Consider the following 20,854-nt stretch of genomic DNA (forward strand, 5'->3'; position numbering starts at 1 on the left):
GGCCTCCAAACCGAGTCCATCCCATCACAGTAACCTAAATCTCACATGTTGCAAAGTAAGCCCATTACAACTTGTTCTATCTTCAGTGAACATAAAAAACAACTGACCACCATTCTCTTTATAAGAGCCACTTTTGAATGTTATCAGATCCCCCTCAGTTGTCTTTTCTCAAGACTAAACATGCTCACTGTTTTTTTTTAATCTTTCCTCATAGGTCAGGTTTTCTAAATTTTTTGATCATTTTTGTTTCTCTCCTCTCCAAACTTTCTCCAGTTTGTCCACATCTTTCTTAAAGCGTGATGCCCAGTATTGGACACAGTACTCCAGCTGAGGCCTCATCAGTGTTGAGGCAGGGCAGTTTTACCTCCTGTGTCATACATACGACACTCCTGTTCATACGCCCCAGAATATTAGTCTTTTTTTGCAGCTGCACCTTATTGCTTATTCTCATTCAATTTGTGATCCATGATAAATACTAATTCCTTTCCAGTTTATTTCCAGAAATAAATTAGTCTGGCGCTTATTTTATATGGGAACTTCTGGAGTTCTTGAAATAACTTCCATTGTAACACGCTATTGTTTAGAGTTTGATCTCTGCCAATAAAGTAAAATTAAAAGAAAATTTAGTAATGTGTGTGTGAAATTTATGCTATCCCTCACAATCTCTGTTTTTAGAAATAAACTGGAATATAATAGCTATCTGCAGGTGAAGTGTTTGTTCAGTTACAAATTACAGAAGCCAGTCTAACAATTTAAAGTTAACAGAAACCTAATTTTATTGCTGTTCTCACAAAAGTAATAATATATGATTAACCTTTTGAGAAGACTCCTTTGTAATGGTATTTATGTGATGTTTCATAGAATCATAGTATATCAGGGTTGTAAGGGACCTCAGGAAGTCATCTAGTCCAACCCCTTGCTCAAAGCAGGACCAATCCCGAATTAAATCATTCAGTTTCCATCCTCTTTACTTTGCCCCAGTCCAGGGCTTCCCTTTTTTTTGTATTTTTGACTATGTCTTAATAGAGACAGACTTATGAATCCACTTCCTTTCCCATTTGCAATTTCATAACACCCCTGTGGCAATTACAACAATTATTGTAGGATTAGTAAGGTTTTGTTTGAAATATTATTCTTGTGTGAGTTCCATGAGTCTTGCTTCAGGAAATAATCTTATGTTTCCTGCTGAAAATCTCAATGTGGGACAACACTTTTTTTGTTGTTGAATGGTTATCTTCACATTTTTCTCTCTACTTTCTTTCTCACTTCACCCTCTCATGAGAACCCTCATTTCATTGCCCAGTAAATTTTCATCAGTCTGGTTTATTATCTTTATTTTGTCATTGGATTACTTCCCCTTTGTCCATTTGCCTGAGTATTTTAGGCATAGTTATTTAAGGGTACAGAAAATAAATAGGAAAAGTGAATGGTTTTGGTATGTAAAGTCATATACAATTTCAGTAAAGAGTAAACCAATACTTTGCTCATTCCTCTTAGTCGTCATAAATCTTAATGATAAAATAGATTAGTTATAAGTCAAAAATACTTTTTTAAATTGATATATTGTGTGCTTTTATACTGGGGGAAAACGTCCCATAAAAATGACATGGGATTACCTGCTTCACTGCACATCCTGTGTGTTCTGTTTACAAGAAAAACAATGTTTTTCTAATCGCTAGCCCTACAAATTCAGCCTGGGAGCCAATGGACTTGATTGATATATGTGATTATTTGGTTATATATGTTCATTCTTCGTTTGTATTTTTGAGAGAATATTAATATAGAAAATACTATACAAGTTTTTACCTCGTAGATAATTAAACATTTCATGATTCTCACTTCAAAGATTTTATGAATGTTCAATTTTAAATGCACAGAGGGCATTTGTTTTGTTTTGTTTGAGCACTGCGTTAGCCTTTTCCTTTTTCATTTAACAATGGCTTAAATTATGAAGGGAACAATTTTTACTGTTTGTTTTTTTAGACTCTTATGAGAACATATTAAAGTGTAAAAACATTAATGTTGTCAGGAAGCAAAACTACTTCTGTGTAAACACACAAGCTGCAGAATAACAAGAGGGTTAATAAAATATATGGCAGTAATAGGAAATGAAGGATACATTCTGTAAAATATCTCCCTTGGGTTACCTTATGTGTGAGACTTTGTCATCTTATTATAAACATTCCAATTGCTCAGGCTTAAAACATTGGTTAACATTTGCAGCCCTGAATCACTGCAGTTGAAATTATTAATGTTGTGGTAGCTGCGGATATAGGAACATGGATTTGCTCTTGCTGCTAAATCCTAGGCAAACTATGACTCTGGCCATAGCCAAACTTCATAAGCTGGAAAGGTTTTTCGTCCCTTTCATTCAGGGATGCCATGTGTTTTGGTTTAATTCCCACATCTTTCCCTTAAAAACAGTATCCAGAGAGGTGTTTGTTATTTTAAATAATATTCTAAAACCAATTTTTGCCCTTGTGGTTTAGAGGTTACTTCAGGCATCTGTGTGTGGGCATAGCTCATTTTGCAGTCCCTCAACTATTTCCTTGTTTTGTTTGTTCACAAAATGAAGGAAAATTTTAAAATACAACCAGTTTATGTATAAAATGTAATCTAACAGGTTTATAAAATCTGTTATCAAACATCTCTAAGTGCATGTACAGAGATAAAACACATTAATAAGACACAATGATCTTGAAATCTGGTCAGCTTTTTTTTAAAAAAAAATAGTTAAAAGTAGTTTCAGGGGATGCCTCTCCTACTAGATTCAGAGTAACAGCCATGTTAGTCTGTATTCGCAAAAAGAAAAGGAGTACTTGTGGCACCTTAGAGACTAACCAATTTATTTGAGCATAAGCTTTCATGAGCTACAGCTCACTTCATCGGATGCATACTGTGGAAAATACAGAAGATATTTTTATACACACAAACCATGAAAAAATGGGTGTTTATCACTACAAAAGGTTTTCTCTCCCCCCACCCTACTTTCCTTCTGGTAATAGCTTATCTAAAGTGATCACTCTCCTTACAATGTGTATGATAATCAAGGTGGGCCATTTCCAGCACAAATCCAGGGTTTAACAAGAACGTCTGAGGAACAGTGGGGGGGAGAGGAGGGAAGGAATAAACAAGGGGAAATAGGTTACTTTTTATAATGACTCAACCATTCCTAGTCTCTATTCAACCTAAGTTAATTGTATCCAATTTGCAAATTAATTCCAATTCAGCAGTCTCTCGTTTGTGTGTATAAAAACATCTTCTGTATTTTCCACAGTATGCATCCGATGAAGTGAGCTGTAGCTCACGAAAGCTTATGCTCAAATAAATTGGTTAGTCTCTAAGGTGCCACAAGTACTCCTTTTCTTTTTTCTCCTACTAGAGTTCCCTTGTCAATTTCGGGGTTGTTTTTTTTTTTTTACAATGTTTCCTGTTTTCAAAATTATTTTTCTGTCCCCCAATTGCTCACAAACAAGTGAAAGTAAGGGCCTGACTTTGTAACCCTGAGGCCGAATCATACTTACTTATGTGAGTAACTTCATTAGGATCAGGAAAATCAGTGAAATCAATCAAACACAAAGTAAACAAACAAAAAGACATTTTTTCCCCTCTAATTCCTTGTGGTAATCTTCCCACGTTACTAAAATCATTAGTAGATATGTTTTCACACAGTGTGATTTTTTGAGTTGATGATGTCCTCTTAATTAACAGCATATTTAAGACTTAGGGTGAAATCTGTCCCTATTGAAGTCAATGGGAGTTTTGCCACCGATTTCAATAAGGCCAGGATTTCCTCCTTACTGTAAGTCTACTACCAACTAATTAATGCAAACTATTTCTGTAAAGTCGGAGGAAGTTCTTACTGTACATTTCCCTGTCTATATATGTCTGTTTTTGTATTTGCATCATAAGCTACTTTGCACAGAAGTTTAGCCTTCGAAAGAAGGCTCCTCTTTGTTTCTCTATTTCAAATGAATAGGGGAAAGATCTGACCCATCAGGTTATAGCTTGGTTGCATAATAAATTGGGCATTGACTTCAATTACCTAAGTATTATAATATTCCTTGTGAATTAAGGGAGTTTTACTTTGGCTCCCAACTGCTTTATATTAAGATTTTTTGTAATGTAATCTTTTACGTCACTTTGTGCTTATTTCCCAAGGTGAGTGTGGTAATGAGAGGGGAGTTTACTTTATGAAGCTGGCAAACTGTAAAGATTAGATTAGAACAGAATACAATATGGAGGTGACCTAGAAGCAGATTTTCATAAAGGGAACTTTAAATTTATTTGAAGTAATTTCACTACAGAATTTCAGTTAAATCATCAGTGAAAATGGTGCATATATACTAAAAATGTTCTCAGACGATGTAGGTGAAAATGAAGAATAATATTTTAATCTCAAGTCAGCAGAGTACTTCTAGGTGATACATCTGAACAGCAGTCTTTATCTAATGACATGCTCCCCAGTTGGCTGTTTGGGATCAAACAGACCTTGTAACAAACGGAGCTGCTGCCAATGTCATCACTGCTGCTAAAACAAAATAATTAACTTTTGCCCGCATGCTGAGCTACAACTGTGACAGCACATGTGGGTGGAAATTCTGTATGGGACTATGCCGAGAGGTAGCAGTGAAAACATGCGGGGGGAAGAAGCAGGTACTCACCAGAAGTGCAGTGTTTATATGTGCAACAGTAGTTTCATTAACTGCAGAAATTAAGTACTTTAGTCATAAATGTAAGTATGCTTCTGGTTTGAGCAGGCTATTACGAAACTGAAACAAATCCTCCTAATTTTACCACGCTGTTTTACTGACAGTGTGACCTGAGATGTGGTACAAATTCTTTATTTAAGAACACAACCTAATCAAAGTAATAATGCAAATTAGAGAAAAAGACTAATAAGTTAGAAGATAACTCATTACTCTATATTTTAAAGTGTCTTGGCCAGTCTAATTGATAGAAGTCCCAAGCAGTAGGGACTGCATAACTTCCCTTTTCCAGAGCTTAGTAGATTTCAGTTTTTCCTGATATTCAGCTTAATTTTTCTCCTTTTTAAGTTTTATCACATTCTTCTAGTTATACCTCCATGCACCACCCTAAGTCACTATTCTCCCTCTTATTCAGCTCTTTCAACCTCTTCTCCTGCTTCTTGAAAATATTCATAGCCCTGGGCTGGCCCGAGCGGCTCCCTCCCTCACCCACTCCCCTCAAGAGGGCTGGCCAAAGCCCTCCCAGCCTCCCATCCGCACGGGGCTGGCCTGAGATCCCCCTCCCCACAAGTGCCCGGGGCCAGCCCAACCCCCCTCCTCCCTGCACATGGGGCTGGTCCTCCAAGCCTGCACACAGAGCTCATGGTCTGAGGTCCCCCAGCGCCCGCCCGCCCACGCACTCGGCTTCTCAAGCTTCCTCTCTCCTCCCTGCATGAAGGTCAGGTCAGCATGAGACGCTCCCCCTAACCCATCCTTGACCACAGGGCTGGCATTGCCACTTGTCCCCTCCCCCAGCTCCTACGTGTTCCTTTGCGTCCTGCTAGGGTTCGCACCCCATTTTTTTGGCAAAACTCTGCATTCGTCCCGTTTGCTCTTACCAGCTGTTGATCAGAGCAAAAGGGCAAATGCCCAGTTTTGTCAAAAAAGTTGGGACGGCTGGGACAGGGCCTAAAAAATGGACTGTCCCAGCCAAAATAGGACATAGGGTCACCCTACATAGCTCTCTTCTGAAATCCCTTCCATTTGTCTATATCTTTTGGATAACATTATGTCCAAACGTAATATTCTCTCTAAATATCCTTGTTTTTAAACTTCAGCCATCAGTAGTGTTTGAGTGCCTCACAAGAAGTTTGCAATCTCGAAGAGGCCAGAAGTTCTTGGGGCACAGAGGCACAGCACTTGCATCACTAGGAGGCACAGGGAACTAAGCATTTTTGTGTCCTCTCAATTGTGGGCAACTGCAGGGAACAGTGAGGGCTCCAGAGTATTGTATGCAGCCCTATAGGGCTGCCTAAGTTACAGCTTCCTATGGTTGATAGTGCTTCCCAGCTTCCCCACAGCACTGTGTAATGCAGCCCTGCCCTCAGCATATACCGCAACCCTGCCTGTGCCCATGACATGTCCCCTATGCTGGGGCTTGTGGCAGGAGCCTCACAGAACAGTGTAAGCTGCTTTGTGCAAAGCCTACACTAGGGGGAATTCTTCTCTGGGTGGACGTGGGACTCAACTGGCCCTTTTACAGTGACAGCGGATGGGAGAAAATCCCTCTTCTGTAGTGAAATCTTAGCCCCGTTGCAGCCAATGGGATTTTGCCATTGACTTCCATGGACACAGAATTTTGCTTTGAATGTCTAAAAGGCAATCCTGATTGTGTGCTGCTTCTGACAACCTTTAAAAGGAAACGAAAGAAAAATGTTTGGAAACTTGCTAATAAATTCCTCCTTAAACCCAGTTGGTCTGAATAATAGTAAAAGTAACGTTTGTAAAGCACTTTGAAAATAAAAAAATGCTATATTAGCATAGTGAAAGTTTGGAAGCAGTATCCCTGCCATGTGGAAAAGGCTGGTAACAGTTCTAAATGCGACATCTCAAGTGTTCCCCCTAAAGTTCGCTAAATGCTAAAAATGACTGAATTTTGCTATCCTAAGGTCAACATTCCCGTCTTAGTGGACACTCAGATGAAAATTAGATATTTTTCCTTCTTATGCTGACTATCTTAAAGAGTCGTCTAGAATGGCCCTGATGGAGAAACTAATAGGAACAATAAGCAAAGTTATCACGTCACTTGTGAAAGGACTACAATAATTTAATGATATGCATTCACTTTCTCCCCTCATGTTACCATTTCAGTTTTATTTACTCTTTCCTTATAGAGTCTTCTAGCCCTTTAGATCTATAGTATATTTACATTAGGGTACTTTAAAAAGGGGGAAAGTTGCCTGTAAGTATTTGTAAGATATGTCTGAATAATTACACTGCATATACTGTGCTCTGTATTATTTCCAAATGGAAAACACTAAAAATAAAATGATAAAAGTTCCAAATTCCTACTCCTAGGATGGTCTTAAAGGTGATGTTCTCAGGCCATTAAAGAAAATATTTTGCTCAACTGTCCCCCACAGATCTAAATTTATCTCTGTTCCATACAATGTTGGTATCCTTCCATTTGCGTGAACTGTAGAACATGTCATCCGATGGCTGGTTATGTAAAACTTTACCTGAAGGAAATCAATCTTACATTATTTCAAACTCTGCCTACTTTGCTGGTTTTTGTCATTGCACCATCCTGACCTAGCTTTTATATTTTTATTTATTCATTTATACAGGGCCTGAACTAAAGCCTACTGAAATGATGATTGTTTCTGTTGACTTCAATAGGCTTTGGATCAGGCCCATACAACATGGAAAATGAAGGTAAACTTCACATTCTAATGTCTGTGAGGCCTCCTCTGATCCTAAACAGATTTAGATATAGAGTTAGTCTAACCTTCTTATGTAATAATCTTCTTTCTCCTTCTTATAGGTCCTTTTGTTCTGCATCACAGCTGCTCTGTTCATGTTCTTTTTCAGGTATGTTATGTTACTAGTATTTCTATTCATATTAAAGGATTACTTGAAACAGAAAATTGCCCACTTATTTGATTCTGAGCTCAAGATACCACCACCTAGTATATTTCTGGAGCAGGCCTGCTGGATAGGTCTTAGTGCCTCTTGCTGCTGGTAGTCCCAAAAACTTAATTGTGCATGAAGACAAATCATCCAAAGAGTTTAGAAGAAAAGTGAGTTTATGAGGTGTGTGTTTATGTGTAATGTGTAATATACACACACACACACATGCAGATAAATAGCTGTGGAACGTATTTAAACTAATGAAAACTGTGCCAAGGCAGCCCTTGTAGGTATGAAACATCTATATTCCATCCCAGTTGTTCTGAATGGTTTACTGCTAGGAAGATAGTTGTTATTCTTTATAAGTAAATATTAGGAGCATATGAACTAATACATACAGCATGTATACTGATCATTTCAGTAACTGTAAAATCACAATAAAGAAGTGATTGTAAAATATCTTTTGGAGTGCAGCTGTCCCTATTTTTAATTGGAGTGTAGATGGTTTTTAATTTGTTTTTACATACTTTATTATTATATATCAATTTGTATTCTTCTTTTTAAAACTATGCAGTTTCTGGTTTTGGTTAGAAAACGTTCCTTTTCTTAGTTTGTAAGAAATGTATATTTAAAATGTGCAACTCTTCAGTACTTGAATTTTAAATATCAGTTTCCTAACATCATTCCATTCCTGTATTTGGTAGTCATTCCTTAAAATAACATATACCTACAACCTTTGTGTTAGAATTTTCTGGTAGCAGTCCTGGAGTTTCACAACTGTGTTTTGTTTTGTTTTTCATAATTACATAGCCATTGAATCACTTACAAGTATTGGCTGAGAATATACTGTGGAGGGGGGAAACATTATTGTAAAAGCTTCTAAAAAGCATTCCTTTCCTCATCCACTACCCATTAAGATTCTGAAATTGGCAGACCCCTCTTTGTTTTGTTATGTGCTGCTCTCCTTAGCTGTGTTATGGCAGCATATGATTAGCCTGGGGGATTTCACTTGTAATGTTGATACTAGACACCTGTCTAGAGGAATTCTTATAAGAAAATCTAAAATGCTGGGTAATTTTGTGAAAGTTATGAATGCTGGTTATTTTAAAAGTTGCTAATTATTTGTTTGTTTCTGTGGTGGTGAACGAGTGATTTAAAGAGGAAATTAAAAGCTAAAATGAAAACTGAGTACAGCACAGGAATATGTGCTGAGTTCCTCCATTAACCAGCCTATGTAGGGCATTTAGCACAGCAATATATTGTATGTTGCCATTTAAAAATTCCCTTTGTTCTCTGTGAAATACTCTAATAAATTCTTGCTTAATCAAAGACATCACTGAATGTGTCATTCTGTAATACCACTGCTTGAGAGTCCCTTGGATGGATACCAAAACCACCTTCTCTCTTCTAGTAGCCCAGTCGCTTTAGGACAGGATCGAAGCATACTAATGAGGCAGCATCAGGAAATTTTAATGTCTCTATCTATCCATGCTATAGTACCATATGATTTGCCATACTGTGATCCAACTGGTACAATAACCTATTTTAGTCCGTGGCCATAAGATTCTTCTGAGAAAGTCCTTGCTGTCCTTTGTGCAGTGTGGCATGAAAGATAAACCCAGAAGGAAGGCCAAGCTACAGGTCTACTATGACCTCACTGCACCGCACATAGTGAGGGATGTAGATTTTAAAGATTTGTGTAGTCACAGGTCCTTCAGAGGACAATCCTGTGGGGCGTGGTTCACAGTCTTTTTCCCTTTCTGCAGAACAGATTTCCTGCCTCCTCAAAAACGACTGAAATGCAAGGGCAACCCTGAGGAGCTAGATGAGGAGTTAGGACAATGCAGGACAAGGGGAGTCAGGACAAGGGGCCAGTCAGAGTACCTTCAAAGAAAAGAGAAAGGTGATGCCCAAATGTTGGCCATGATTCCAGCTATGATCTAAGTACAGCTGCACCATATTTCCATCCTCTACAAAAAAGACCACAGATGGAGGATGTTGGTCTCAGTTCTATTTCTGAGGATAAGAGTGAATGTAGTAATGGGCCCTCAAGCCCATCCCTTTTTTCTTCTCTTGAACCAGGGTCTCTCCAGTCTTCTTTCTCAATTAACCTGGCCCAAATGGGAAACCCGATGCAGCACTCGACTTCAGAGTACCCTCTGGATCTGCAAGCCTGGAGTCTGGTTTGCAACAAGGGAGAAAATTGTTAGCCTAGTGACTGCAGCAGAATCCCTCTGCTCCCAGATGGTGAAGACATAGGACCTTCACTCAGGACCTTGTCCTGTCACTCACCAGTGATAAATCTCTCAACCCCCAAGCTCCTTTTCCCAGGAGCCTCTGGAGGGAGCTTTGTGTAGGGAGCTACAAGGGCTGTCACAGGAAGAAAAGAAGACAAATCACATGGGGAATAGTCATTAAACTATCTGTCATCTGGTGCAGAGTTGGTCAATAAACCCCAGGGACTTCTACTGCATGCTATTCCTGGTCACAAACAAATCTCCTGTTCCTGGTGACAAACAAATTCATCAGGAGCTCAACTTGGAAGACCTCCAACAGATTCCCAGAAAATATGTAGTTCAAGATAGGGACACCCAAATCTACTCAGACATTCATCACATAGAGGATTTTCCCATTGTCTGTAGGGGAACATCTTCTATATCCCCATTTATTGATCCCACAGGAAAAACCTATGCTTTATCTTGGGACAACAGCATTTCCAATGAAGGTTTTTGGCCTTTGGTTTGTCCATCAGTTCTAGAATATCCCATGTGGTTAAGGTGGCCTTTTCCAGGATCTACAAGACAACAACAACAATTTATGTTGATAATACCAGAACTGTCTTCCTGTGGCAATAACAGCCTCATGAGGAAGATGGAAATCACATGCCTTATAAGAAAGGATCTTCCAAGCAGCTACATGGTTCAATTCACACATGCTCTTTGTTCTCCAAGTTGAGCTTGGCTGATGCTGCCTTTGGGACAAAAGTGCTCCAATCTGTAGTCCACTAGTAAAAGAGAAAAAAATCAATATCTGTATATAATCTTAATAAGGTTATCTCTCTCCCTTGAGGCACACCACTAATCTCATTGTAGCAAATATGTGGTCACTATTACATGAGAATAGGACATTTTTTCCATGTCTCCCTGAATATTTCCTTTCTCAGCACAATGAATTTCAAAGATCCAGCCCGCCCTAAGGTGATTGTTCTGTTATAAACAAAGATTTGATATGACCTTTGGTTCAGCTGATAAATGTATACGTTTCTGTTAAGCTCTGCAGTATATGGAATATCTATCTTGAGTTATTTGTGAAGTAAATTCAATATAGACCATTTTATCAGGAGTTACCATTTGCTGTGGAAGTTTAACTCAAACTGGCAGGACCAAACCTCTTCCTGCCAATGTCTGGCATGTCTGAGTCTTCCTCCACAGCAGCAAATAGGCTGAGGATTCTACATAATGGATCTGTGGACGTTTTTACTCAGAGAAAGAAAATTTTCAAGTATATCCACACAAACTTTCCTATTATTCATTGTGTAAAAAGGTATTTCCTTTTCTCAGTTTTTGAAGTTTTGTCTTTTACGTTTTTTGGAAAACCCCTTATTCTTGTATTAAATCAGGTGCTGTCTTATATATCATCTCTTAATCAGTCATTTTATATACCTCTTTCGTGTCCCTTCTTATTTGTCTCCTCTGTAAACTACGCCATCCTGATCTTTTTAGTCTCTCCTCAGATGGAAGTCTTTTCATGCATCCAGTTCATTTCCTCTGCTAATCTCCAGACCACTTCTATTTCTGTTTTTTCACTTTCAAGACAAGGGTGATCAGAACTGAACATAAAGAAAAGGAGTACTTGTGGCACCTTAGAGACTAACAAATTTATTTGAGCATAAGCTTTCATGAGCTACAGCTCACTTCATCGGATGCATGCAGTGGAAAATACAGTGGGGAGATTTATATACACAGAGAACATGAAACAATGAGTGTTACCATACACACTGTAAGGACAGTGATCAGGTAAGGTGAACTATTACCAGCAGGAGAGCCGGGGGGGGGGACCTTTTGTAGTGATAATCAAGGTGGGCCATTTCCAGCAGTAGATAAGAACGTGTGAGGTGCTCAAGGTGACAGCATAGCGCCTGTCTATAAAATGACATTACAGTATTTCTAATGTTATTTTCTAAACTAGTCTTTATGTAGCCAAACATTTTCTTTTGTTCTTTTGATGACCATTGCACACTGAGTAGATGTTTTCACAGAACTGTCCATAAAGATCCCCTGGCTTTTTTCTCTTAGCTGGTTACAGCTAATTTAGAACACAGCAATGTGTGTCAGTAGTTCACATTATTCCTTCCTTTCTCACATGTGACTAAACATGAAAACTTCAGTGCCCAGGAGATCAGTCCAATACCTTTTATGAGCTCTGAATTTAAGAAACAACTTATATTTCAAACCATCTTTGTTACAAATGAGCAAGTTTGCAAGGCGTTAGCTATTCAAACAGCCAAATTAAACTAGATGCAATTCGGAGTAATAGTTATCTTCTTCTAAATCTACATGTGGGATCTGTGCAGAGAAATATGGCTGTAAGTCTATCTGCTCTTACTTGGCTAACTCTTTTCTGACTTGGCTCCATTTTTAGTGATCACCTCTTTTTTATGACTGAAATGTTCTAAGTTGGCTGTTTTCAGAGAGATCCCATTTTTAAAAATATGGCTGATCATTTTGTTTTGTAACTTGGCTCGTTTGCTACAAGTAAAGTATTTTGCTCAGGGAATTTGTCAGCAATCATTATTAATCATTCTGTTCGCAGGGGAAGTTTAGAAAATGGTTTGTTTTAAAGCAGGTATAAACAGGAAATCACTTGAGAGTGATTCACTTTGGCCTGCTAGACATAAAACTCATTTTCTCTTTTTCAGAGTTTGGGGCAACGAATTTATTACTGGTCATTGCCTTTTCACTGTTGTAATCCTGAACATTACTAACATGGTCTATTTAAAAGTAAATGTGAAGACAAAGGTTTTCCGAAGGCTATATGAATTGGTAGGTCTCATTACCACATGTGAATGTCATGACCAACACATTTTTAATTTTATGGGCAGAAGAAAAGCTCTCCTGTTCTAACGTAAATGAGAATATATATATAATGTTCCTGAGACTTTAGCAGAAGCTGGTTTGGCTCATTCTACTAATAGTCTTGGCACTGTATAATATAACTTAAGATATGCACTTCTGCAAAAGAATGCGTTATGATATTTTTACACGCAACTGGGTGTCTGTTGGGAATAGCTGTAGTTCCACACAAATTTCCTACAAACTATTTGGCAAAGTCTGACATACAAAGGCAATTTAAGTACACAATGCAAGTAGTTTGAATGCACAGGTTTAATTAAAATTCTTATGTTGGCCTCTTGAAAGTAACTTATTAAAAAGGCCTAAATAAGTCCTCAGTCTTTCCCATTGTATAGCTGGCCCCATGTTACAGGGATGGGGAAAGAGGAGAGTGGAAAAGGGCATGCTGAAGACACCAGATAAAGGGAAAGGCAATCAATGCTGTAATACATAAGAGTAAATTGTCCATTAAGATCTTCCTGAGACCTGGGTTTAGGACCTGAAGCTGCATGGGGATATCAGAGCAGATCACCTGAAAACTGCATCAGGACAAATTTAATTTTTAAAGGTTGTAATGTTGTTCCTCGCTTGGTTTTTGACTAAACTATAAGCCCAACTCTCGGAGCATTGTACTGTAATTGCTGGAAAGGGTAGCTCTCTCCCTCCCTTAACTTGATTTTCTGTCTGCTGTGGTACTGTTCACAGAACGAGACTTTGCACTGATGCAGAGGAATTGGGAATCTACATGAGCTAATGAAGCCTTCAGCTCGATGATTCATTTGCTAGCATCAGTTACTCACCACTGGGTCTTCCTTCCTTCCTTAAGACTTGAAGGGGGAAAGGAAGTGAGATGGAGGAAAAGAATTGAGAGGTAGTTTTGACAATCCCCCCAAAAGCTCTTTCTGAAGGCAACTTAAGTGCAGAAGCTACTCTCAGAGGAGTCACTACCTGCACGGTTTCAACGACTGTAGGCACCAACCATTGAGATGTATGGGTTGAATGGAAAATGCCACCAAACTAAGAAGGAAGGTTACCTCTGATGGGGCCATAATAAACAGTCCTCTTTCCTCTCAAGTTTGGAATATTTAGGGAACATTTTCTGTTTCGCCTTTGTTTAGTAATTTTCAAGTTACTTCCTGCCACCAACGTTTTTGGCCTATGTTCCCACAGCCTATTTGTGAGGGTGTGGGGTAGGGTGCCAGGTGCCTGGTTTTCAACCGGAAAGTCCAGTCGAAAATGGGACCCGACAGTGTCCTTTCAGATCTACTTGACCCATTGTCCAGTTACTGTGGGTGAGGAAGGCGGGGCGATGTCAGGTCATCACCCACATCAGCCCCTACGGAGCCTGGGCTGCCTCCTACCTGCATCGGGCAGCTGCAGCTCCCAGCCCAAGCTCCGCAGACGAGTCCCTCCTGACCCGGGTGGGGGAGTGGAAGGGGAAAAGGAGTGAGCGACATGGAGGAGGGAGGAAAAGAAGTGGAAGGGGGTGGAGACTTGGGGACAAGAGGTAGGACAGGGGCAGGGATTTGGGGTCAATAGGCAGGGCAGGGGTGGAGCCTCGGGGGGAAGAGGTGGGGCAGGGGAGGTTCTGACATTGCTGCTGGAGTGTTCAGTTTTTAAATATTATCAAGTTGGCAACCCTAGTGTGGGTGAAGGAAGCTTCCTGTGAATGGAGGGGCACAGGGATAGGAGGGGAAGCAAGGGGAGCTACTGAAACTTTGTGGGGGGCGGCAGGGGCAGCCGGCCTCAGCCTGGGAAGGGGCATCCTGCTAGTTCCTACTGCCACTCCTACGTCAGTTCCTAGAGGGCTGGTGCACAGTGCCTTCCTGGTGGCTGGTGCCCTGTGCACTGACACCTTCTTGTCCCTTGCCCATGTGCTGGTGCGCTGTCCCATCCCCCACCCCACCCCGGTGGGTGGTGCACATGCTCTTGCCCCTCCACCGGGCTGAGTGTCTCATCCAGGACCTGTGGTGGCTGACAGGAAGGACCGATGTGGGCCAGGGAGTCCTACCTGATCTCATGCACTGTGGAAGCTACTCCAGCCCCTCTTCCAGATCTCGTTCTTGTCCATCCTCTCTCCCCACCACCCTAGCTCCCCATGTGTGGAACATAGTTGGGTCTGGCTTTCACTTCTGCCAGATATTGGGGTGGGAGTGCTAGCCCCTCTCCCTGTCTTCCCAATTACAGTGTCCCGAGGTGTGCCACTGTTAAAGGACATATACATATAAAAGCTTCCCCTCCAAATAATCTGCCAGCCCCTAATCTTTGCATCTCTGTCTGTGATGTGGCTATCCCCAGCTTCACTCCTGACAGCTCACCGTACTCATAAGTCCATCCTCCATCTCTGAGAATGCATACCTTCCTCCAACAACTCTTCTTTCAGCTCTTCTCAGCTGACTTCTAGGTTGGTTAGATGCATCAACAGGTTTTTCAAGCAGCCTCCTGCAAAGTCTGCTGAGCTGTCCAAACATCATTTTATCTGATGCAGCAGCCATAAGAAAAGAGAGGAAGTCTGACAGAGAGGGTGCTGTAGCTTGGACTGTGGGAGTGGAGTTACAGTCTTTAACTGGGAAAGCGGGGGAAAAAAGGAAGATTTCAGTTGATTGTGGTAGATAATGAAGAGGACAAGTCATGGATACAAAGGGGTCTGGGACGCTTGGTAAATTTGATGCAAGTAAATGATACGTATTTTAATATGGCCAAATACAAAATTGTACATCTAGGAACAAAGAATATAAACCATAGGATGGGGTCTCTATCTTGGGAAGCAGTGACTTTGAACAAGACTTTGGGGGTCATGGCGGATAATCAGCTGAACATGAGCTCCCAGTGTGATGCTGTGGCCAAAAGGGCTAATCTTTGGATGCATAAATGGGGGGATCTTGAGTAGAAGTAGGGAGTTATTACACCTCTGTGTTTGGCACACTGTGAACACTTCTGGAATCCTATGTCCAGTTCTGGTGTCCACAGTTTAAGGAGGATGTTGATAAGTTAGAGAAGATTCAGAGAAGAATCACAAGAATGACTAAAGGATTGAAATCCATGCCTCATATTTTGATTCCAGGAGCTCAATCTATTTAATTTAAAAAAAGAGAAGGTTAATGGGTGACTTGATTACAGTCTGTAAGTGCCTACATTGGGAACAGAAATTCAATAATGGGCTCTTCAATCTAGCAGATAAAAGTCTTAACAAAATCTAATGACTGAATGTTGAAGTTAGATAAATTCAGTCTGGGAATTAGGTGCAAAATTTTAATAATAAGGGTGACTAATTATTGGAACAATTTACCAAGGGTCATGGTAGATTCTCCATCACTAGCAATTTTAAAATCAAGATTGGATTTTTTTCTAAAGGATTTTACTCTAGTTCAAACAGGAATTAATTCAGGGAAGTTCTATGGCCTTGCCATGCAGTGAGGTCAGACTAGATGGTCCCATCTGACTTTATAATCTGTGAATTTGGGGAAAGTTGAAGGGGGACAAGAGGGTAACAGCAGGAAGAAGAGCAAGAATGAAAGAGGAAGAGAGTAGGAATGGGAGGGAAAGAAGAAGGAAGGAAATTGAGACAAGGGAAGAGAGAAGAAGACTGAAACAGGGAGTATAGAATAGAAAAAAAAATATGGAGGGGAAAAATCAGCTTTAACATGGTATGGCAGGGTTGAATAAAAGGTTTTAGATTTACAAAGAGAAGAGGCATATTTTACTGACAATCCCAGTTCTTCCTTTTAAAATTTCTTCTTATCATGCAGTCTTTTGATGATACCTCCTTCTGTCTCAGTTGTCTCCCACATTTTTTCTCTCATTTCTTTAAAGGTGACCATGAGATCAGGGCCTTCAGTGCATACCTCTCTCACTTTCTGGATTATCCTAATACACCCAAACTTCTGTAACATGGTCAAGCAGTATTTCAGTTTAATACATGCATAAAATGAATCACATTGAACCAATTTTCATTTTTTTAAATCTCAAAACTTTGTGGGGGAACATCCCTCAAAGGACTTTGCCCACCCACTTTGAGAAGTCGACAAGCTCTACTTGGACTTATTATTCACTCCTCTCAGTAAAAAGTTCCTGCCCATGCACCTGACTTTGGGCTGCTTAACTTGCTTTGAAATACACCATTTTTGGCATCTTATAAGTTTTTGATGCAGCAATGCACAAATCACTGTTAAAGACCATTCTGCCAGAAACTGGTACTGGATGACAGGGAATGGATCATTCACTAATTTCCCTCTTCCTTTCACTCACCCTGAAGCATCTGGCACTGGCCACTGATGGAAGACAGGCTACTGGACTAGATGGACCACTGGTCTGACCCAGTACGGCCATTCTTATGTTATTATGCCCATTTCTTCCTGCATTTCTCTTCTCTGCTCTCCTTGGTTCCAAAACATTTCCAGTGTGTCTGGGACAGGGAAGATATTGAAGGAGAGATTTAGATGGAATTTTGACTCCACATTACCTTAACTCAGTCCTGAAAATACAAGGGGGAAGTGGGAGGGATAGATTTCCAGAATAACTGGATAGATTAAAACTGGGCTCTTTTATTATCAGAGCCTTTATGCTCTTTGTTGAGAGAGGGTGAGGAAGGGAGGGAGGGAGGGGCCATTAAGATGGAGGATTGCCAATACAAATGTCGAGTATACAAATTAAATGCCTTGGCTTTTTTGTAGCATTTTTGTTTTCCGTATTTAGCTGTGGCTTTGTGTATGCTGAGAATACTAAAACTGTTTAGAGCATGGTAATGTATGTACTGTATACTTTTGTAAAAATCTACATAATGAAAGACCTTCAATCTATTCACAATAAACAAACACCTAAATATAAATCCTATCCACATACCTTTAGAAAATCCAGCAATTTGTTTGAAGATATATTGTCAAAGGCCTAGACTGGTTGCTATGGTAATTAATCCTGAGACTACATAGTACTGATTCACAATAGACATGTCTTAATTCATCTGCTCTAAACACTGGAAAGGAAAGCATAAAGCTGCATTTGCAAGCTGAAACTAGTTATTAAGGGAAGTAGGATGATTTGATTAATGGATTTGAACATAAAATTCAGAATAAAGTCACTGTCTTCTGTGGGGAGGAATTTAAGAAGCATATTATTTTACTAAACATTTATTTGAAACAGATACTGTATGAGTAAACAGTATTTTCTGTTTAAGAACATTTCTGTGATTTCCTATCACAAAACATAAAATTCTTGCAAGCAGAAATATTGAGTTACACATCTTGTTTCTGATATGATTCTTCATTTTAATATAATGTACTGGAGTTTGTACAAGGGAACCCATTAACAATCGTCTCAAGAGATTCAAAGATACTCATATAAATGCTTCAGGCTGATTTGTTTCAATGAAAGCCTCTTGATTTTTTCAATACATTCCCATGTCTTAAAAAGAGGTTTCCTCCACTGTCTGTCTCTCTCACTCTGTATATAAGTATGTATATGAAACATATTTGTCTATTATATTTATGATTGTAATATAATATAAAATAAGATACGGACACCTGAGAAGTGCAGCTACCCTCTCCTACCATTCAGTTAAGATGAATTACTGAATCTTGTATAAATTCACTGAAAACCAATCAGAAAGCTCCCTTTTCATGCAGAGTTCTCATTCCATTTCATTATTGTAATTGCAGTACTCTCAAATTATGGCTATTTACTTTTCTTTACCAATGAAACATATATCCTATATTTTTGAAATGGTATTTCAGAGTGCCCCTAATTGTTTTATAAGTGTTGGGTGTCTCCACATCTTCAGTCCCTTTTATTTGATCAATTAAGCTCCCTTTTGTATTTAGACAACTGCATGTGAAGAGCTCTTTGGTGCCTTTTAATTGTATTCTGCTAGTATTATTATAAGAACAGGCTAGGACTATAAGGAGTTGCACCTATTTAGATTTTTATATTGCTTATGCCTCACCTTTCTTACTAAGGTGAAAACTCTTTTTTAGTACTTGGCTTTGGCTAATTAGCAGAACATTAGATTGTAAATGACAAAAAGAAGCTAATCCTGCTACAGAATAATAGGAATAAAGTTATCAGGTGTTGAAACTAGTTTAAATACATTATCATTTAGTCTTAACCATCTAAGTTAAGAGCCAGGTTAAAAGTTGTTTGTTTCTGAGACAGAACTGAATGCCTAGCAGTATTTAATGTTTTATGTGATTTTTAACTACTTTGTTGGATGCTGGTGATGACTGCTTTATTCCGGTTAATATTCAATTACAGAGATGACAACTGTCACCAATGTATTCTACCACTCTGGTTCTGAACAAAGGGTCATGTAAAAAGATGCCGTATTCTCTCAACACAACAGCAAGAGTCAGCATATCTATAACTGCATCAATTAGCTGTTTTTTAGGCTGTCTTCAGTTTCACTTTTTATTATCAGAAATCAGGATCATAACTGGACTAGAGGTTTTAATATGTATTCATCACAAACGATTGTGTCGCTTATTCTATTTTTTCCCTCAAATCATAGCTTGAATTCTGCATCACTTGTCACTGAAGTCCCATCATCTTATCAGCAATAGGCAATTTTTCTTTAGTAATTTCACTTTTAATTGGAAAATCTTAAATATTCTGCTGAAGTCTGATTTCTGGAAATTTTAGGTGCTGCAGGTCTGACTAGCAATTGAAAAAAAAACAATGACTACTGCATTTTAGATTTCAAACAGAAGCTGATCAAGTTGAAATGAATGAATTTTAATATCTTTGTATGCTTGACTTGACACAATTGTAGAATGTTGTTCCTTATGGAAATCTGCAGCGCTCATTTTGCGGGTAATGAGAGTTGCTGTGTAGAATGCTAAAGAAGATTTTGAGGAACTGAAATGTAAGAATCAAAAACTAGAGAGTGTGGAAAATGTATTCTGTTTGCCAAGCTGATTAATGCTATCATGTTTAACATGGAATTGTTGGGGGAGCAAAACCAAAAAAACCACCAATCCTATTTGCAAATCAAATGCTGTATAATGTTTTTTTTAATCATTATACTATAGGTACCTTGCAGACTTGCCCAAGATTGCACAGCCATCAGTATCAGAATAGAAGTAGAACCTTGAATTCCTAACTCCCAGTTGTCATAGGGCTTGGGGTGCAATCCAGACCAGTAAGGGGCTGTGTCACAACTTGCCCTGCAAGCGAGGGTGCCTTACAGTGCTTTGCTGCTGTAGCACCTAGCCTGGGATGCTCACAGCCAGCCTATAAGCACGCAGGCCACACCCTGAGCATGTGTGCTAGACTACCCTGATTCAGTAACTCTGACCCCAGCAGCCTGTCTACATCCCACAGACCCACTCTGGCTTTGACTAGGCTTGGTTACAATCAGCAAGGTGACCCCCAACACACACCCTGTCTCAAATCATCCCCAAATCGTGTGCCCTGCAATGTCCAGCCTTGTCCTGGACAGCTCCAAGAAACAATAACGTTAATTCACAGCCTATTAACTGGGGTAAATACAACCTTTCCTTCAAACACTGCACTGAGTTGGTTTATAGTAAAAAATAAAACAAATTTATTAACAATAAGAAATAGATTAAGTGATGCCAAGTAAAAGGAATAAAGTTAGATAGGGTTACAACCAAATAAAAGTGAAAATACATCTATAAGTCTAAAACTTAACCTAGCAAGGTACAGGCTTTATTCAAGATGGTTTCTCTCACCAGTTATTCTTCTCTCCAGGACCTTCCATAGAAGTACAAGATTCTGCCTTCCTTTGTCTTCCAAGGTGAAAGATCTTGGCCTGAACAGGTGTCTCACCCACATTCCGTTCCCAGAAACTTCAGCCCCCCTGACCCCCCCCCGGTTGGAGGACCCATCTTTCTCAGCTTGCAAGAGCTCTTTTCCCTGGTGTCTGTTTAGTGATGGATGTCATATATGGCTTCTGTCCTTGCTTATGTCTTCCAACGTTCAATGACCTTGCTTCAAGAGGCAGGATGACCTCAGGATGATCTTCCCATCCTCCTGCTGATTCCTGTATAAATGGGGTTTCTGTTGTTTTTGGTCACAACATGCTTAATTTCATTGGAGACCGGTAGATAGCTGCCTTCTCTCCTCTTTGGAAGGGAACCTCTTTCACCACAGACTTCAAAATATGATATCATTAAGCATTCTTATTTCCTCATG

The 20,854-nt window shown here is 39.5% G+C and overlaps 1 protein-coding gene across 1 annotated transcript in view; it reads left to right on the plus strand.

Annotated features, from left to right (window-relative positions):
- The window catches only part of TMEM135 (transmembrane protein 135), a 364,456-nt gene that overhangs the window by 252,815 nt on the left and 90,787 nt on the right, over nt 1-20,854 (plus strand). Inside the window, exon 6 of the mRNA XM_074956363.1 lies at nt 7,513-7,559. Coding sequence (XP_074812464.1) covers nt 7,513-7,559 — 47 coding nt within the window. The remainder of the gene's footprint in view (nt 1-7,512; nt 7,560-20,854) is intronic.

The sequence above is a fragment of the Natator depressus genome, chromosome 1 (genome assembly GCF_965152275.1).
Source record: "Natator depressus isolate rNatDep1 chromosome 1, rNatDep2.hap1, whole genome shotgun sequence".
Taxonomy (NCBI): Eukaryota; Metazoa; Chordata; order Testudines; family Cheloniidae; genus Natator; species Natator depressus.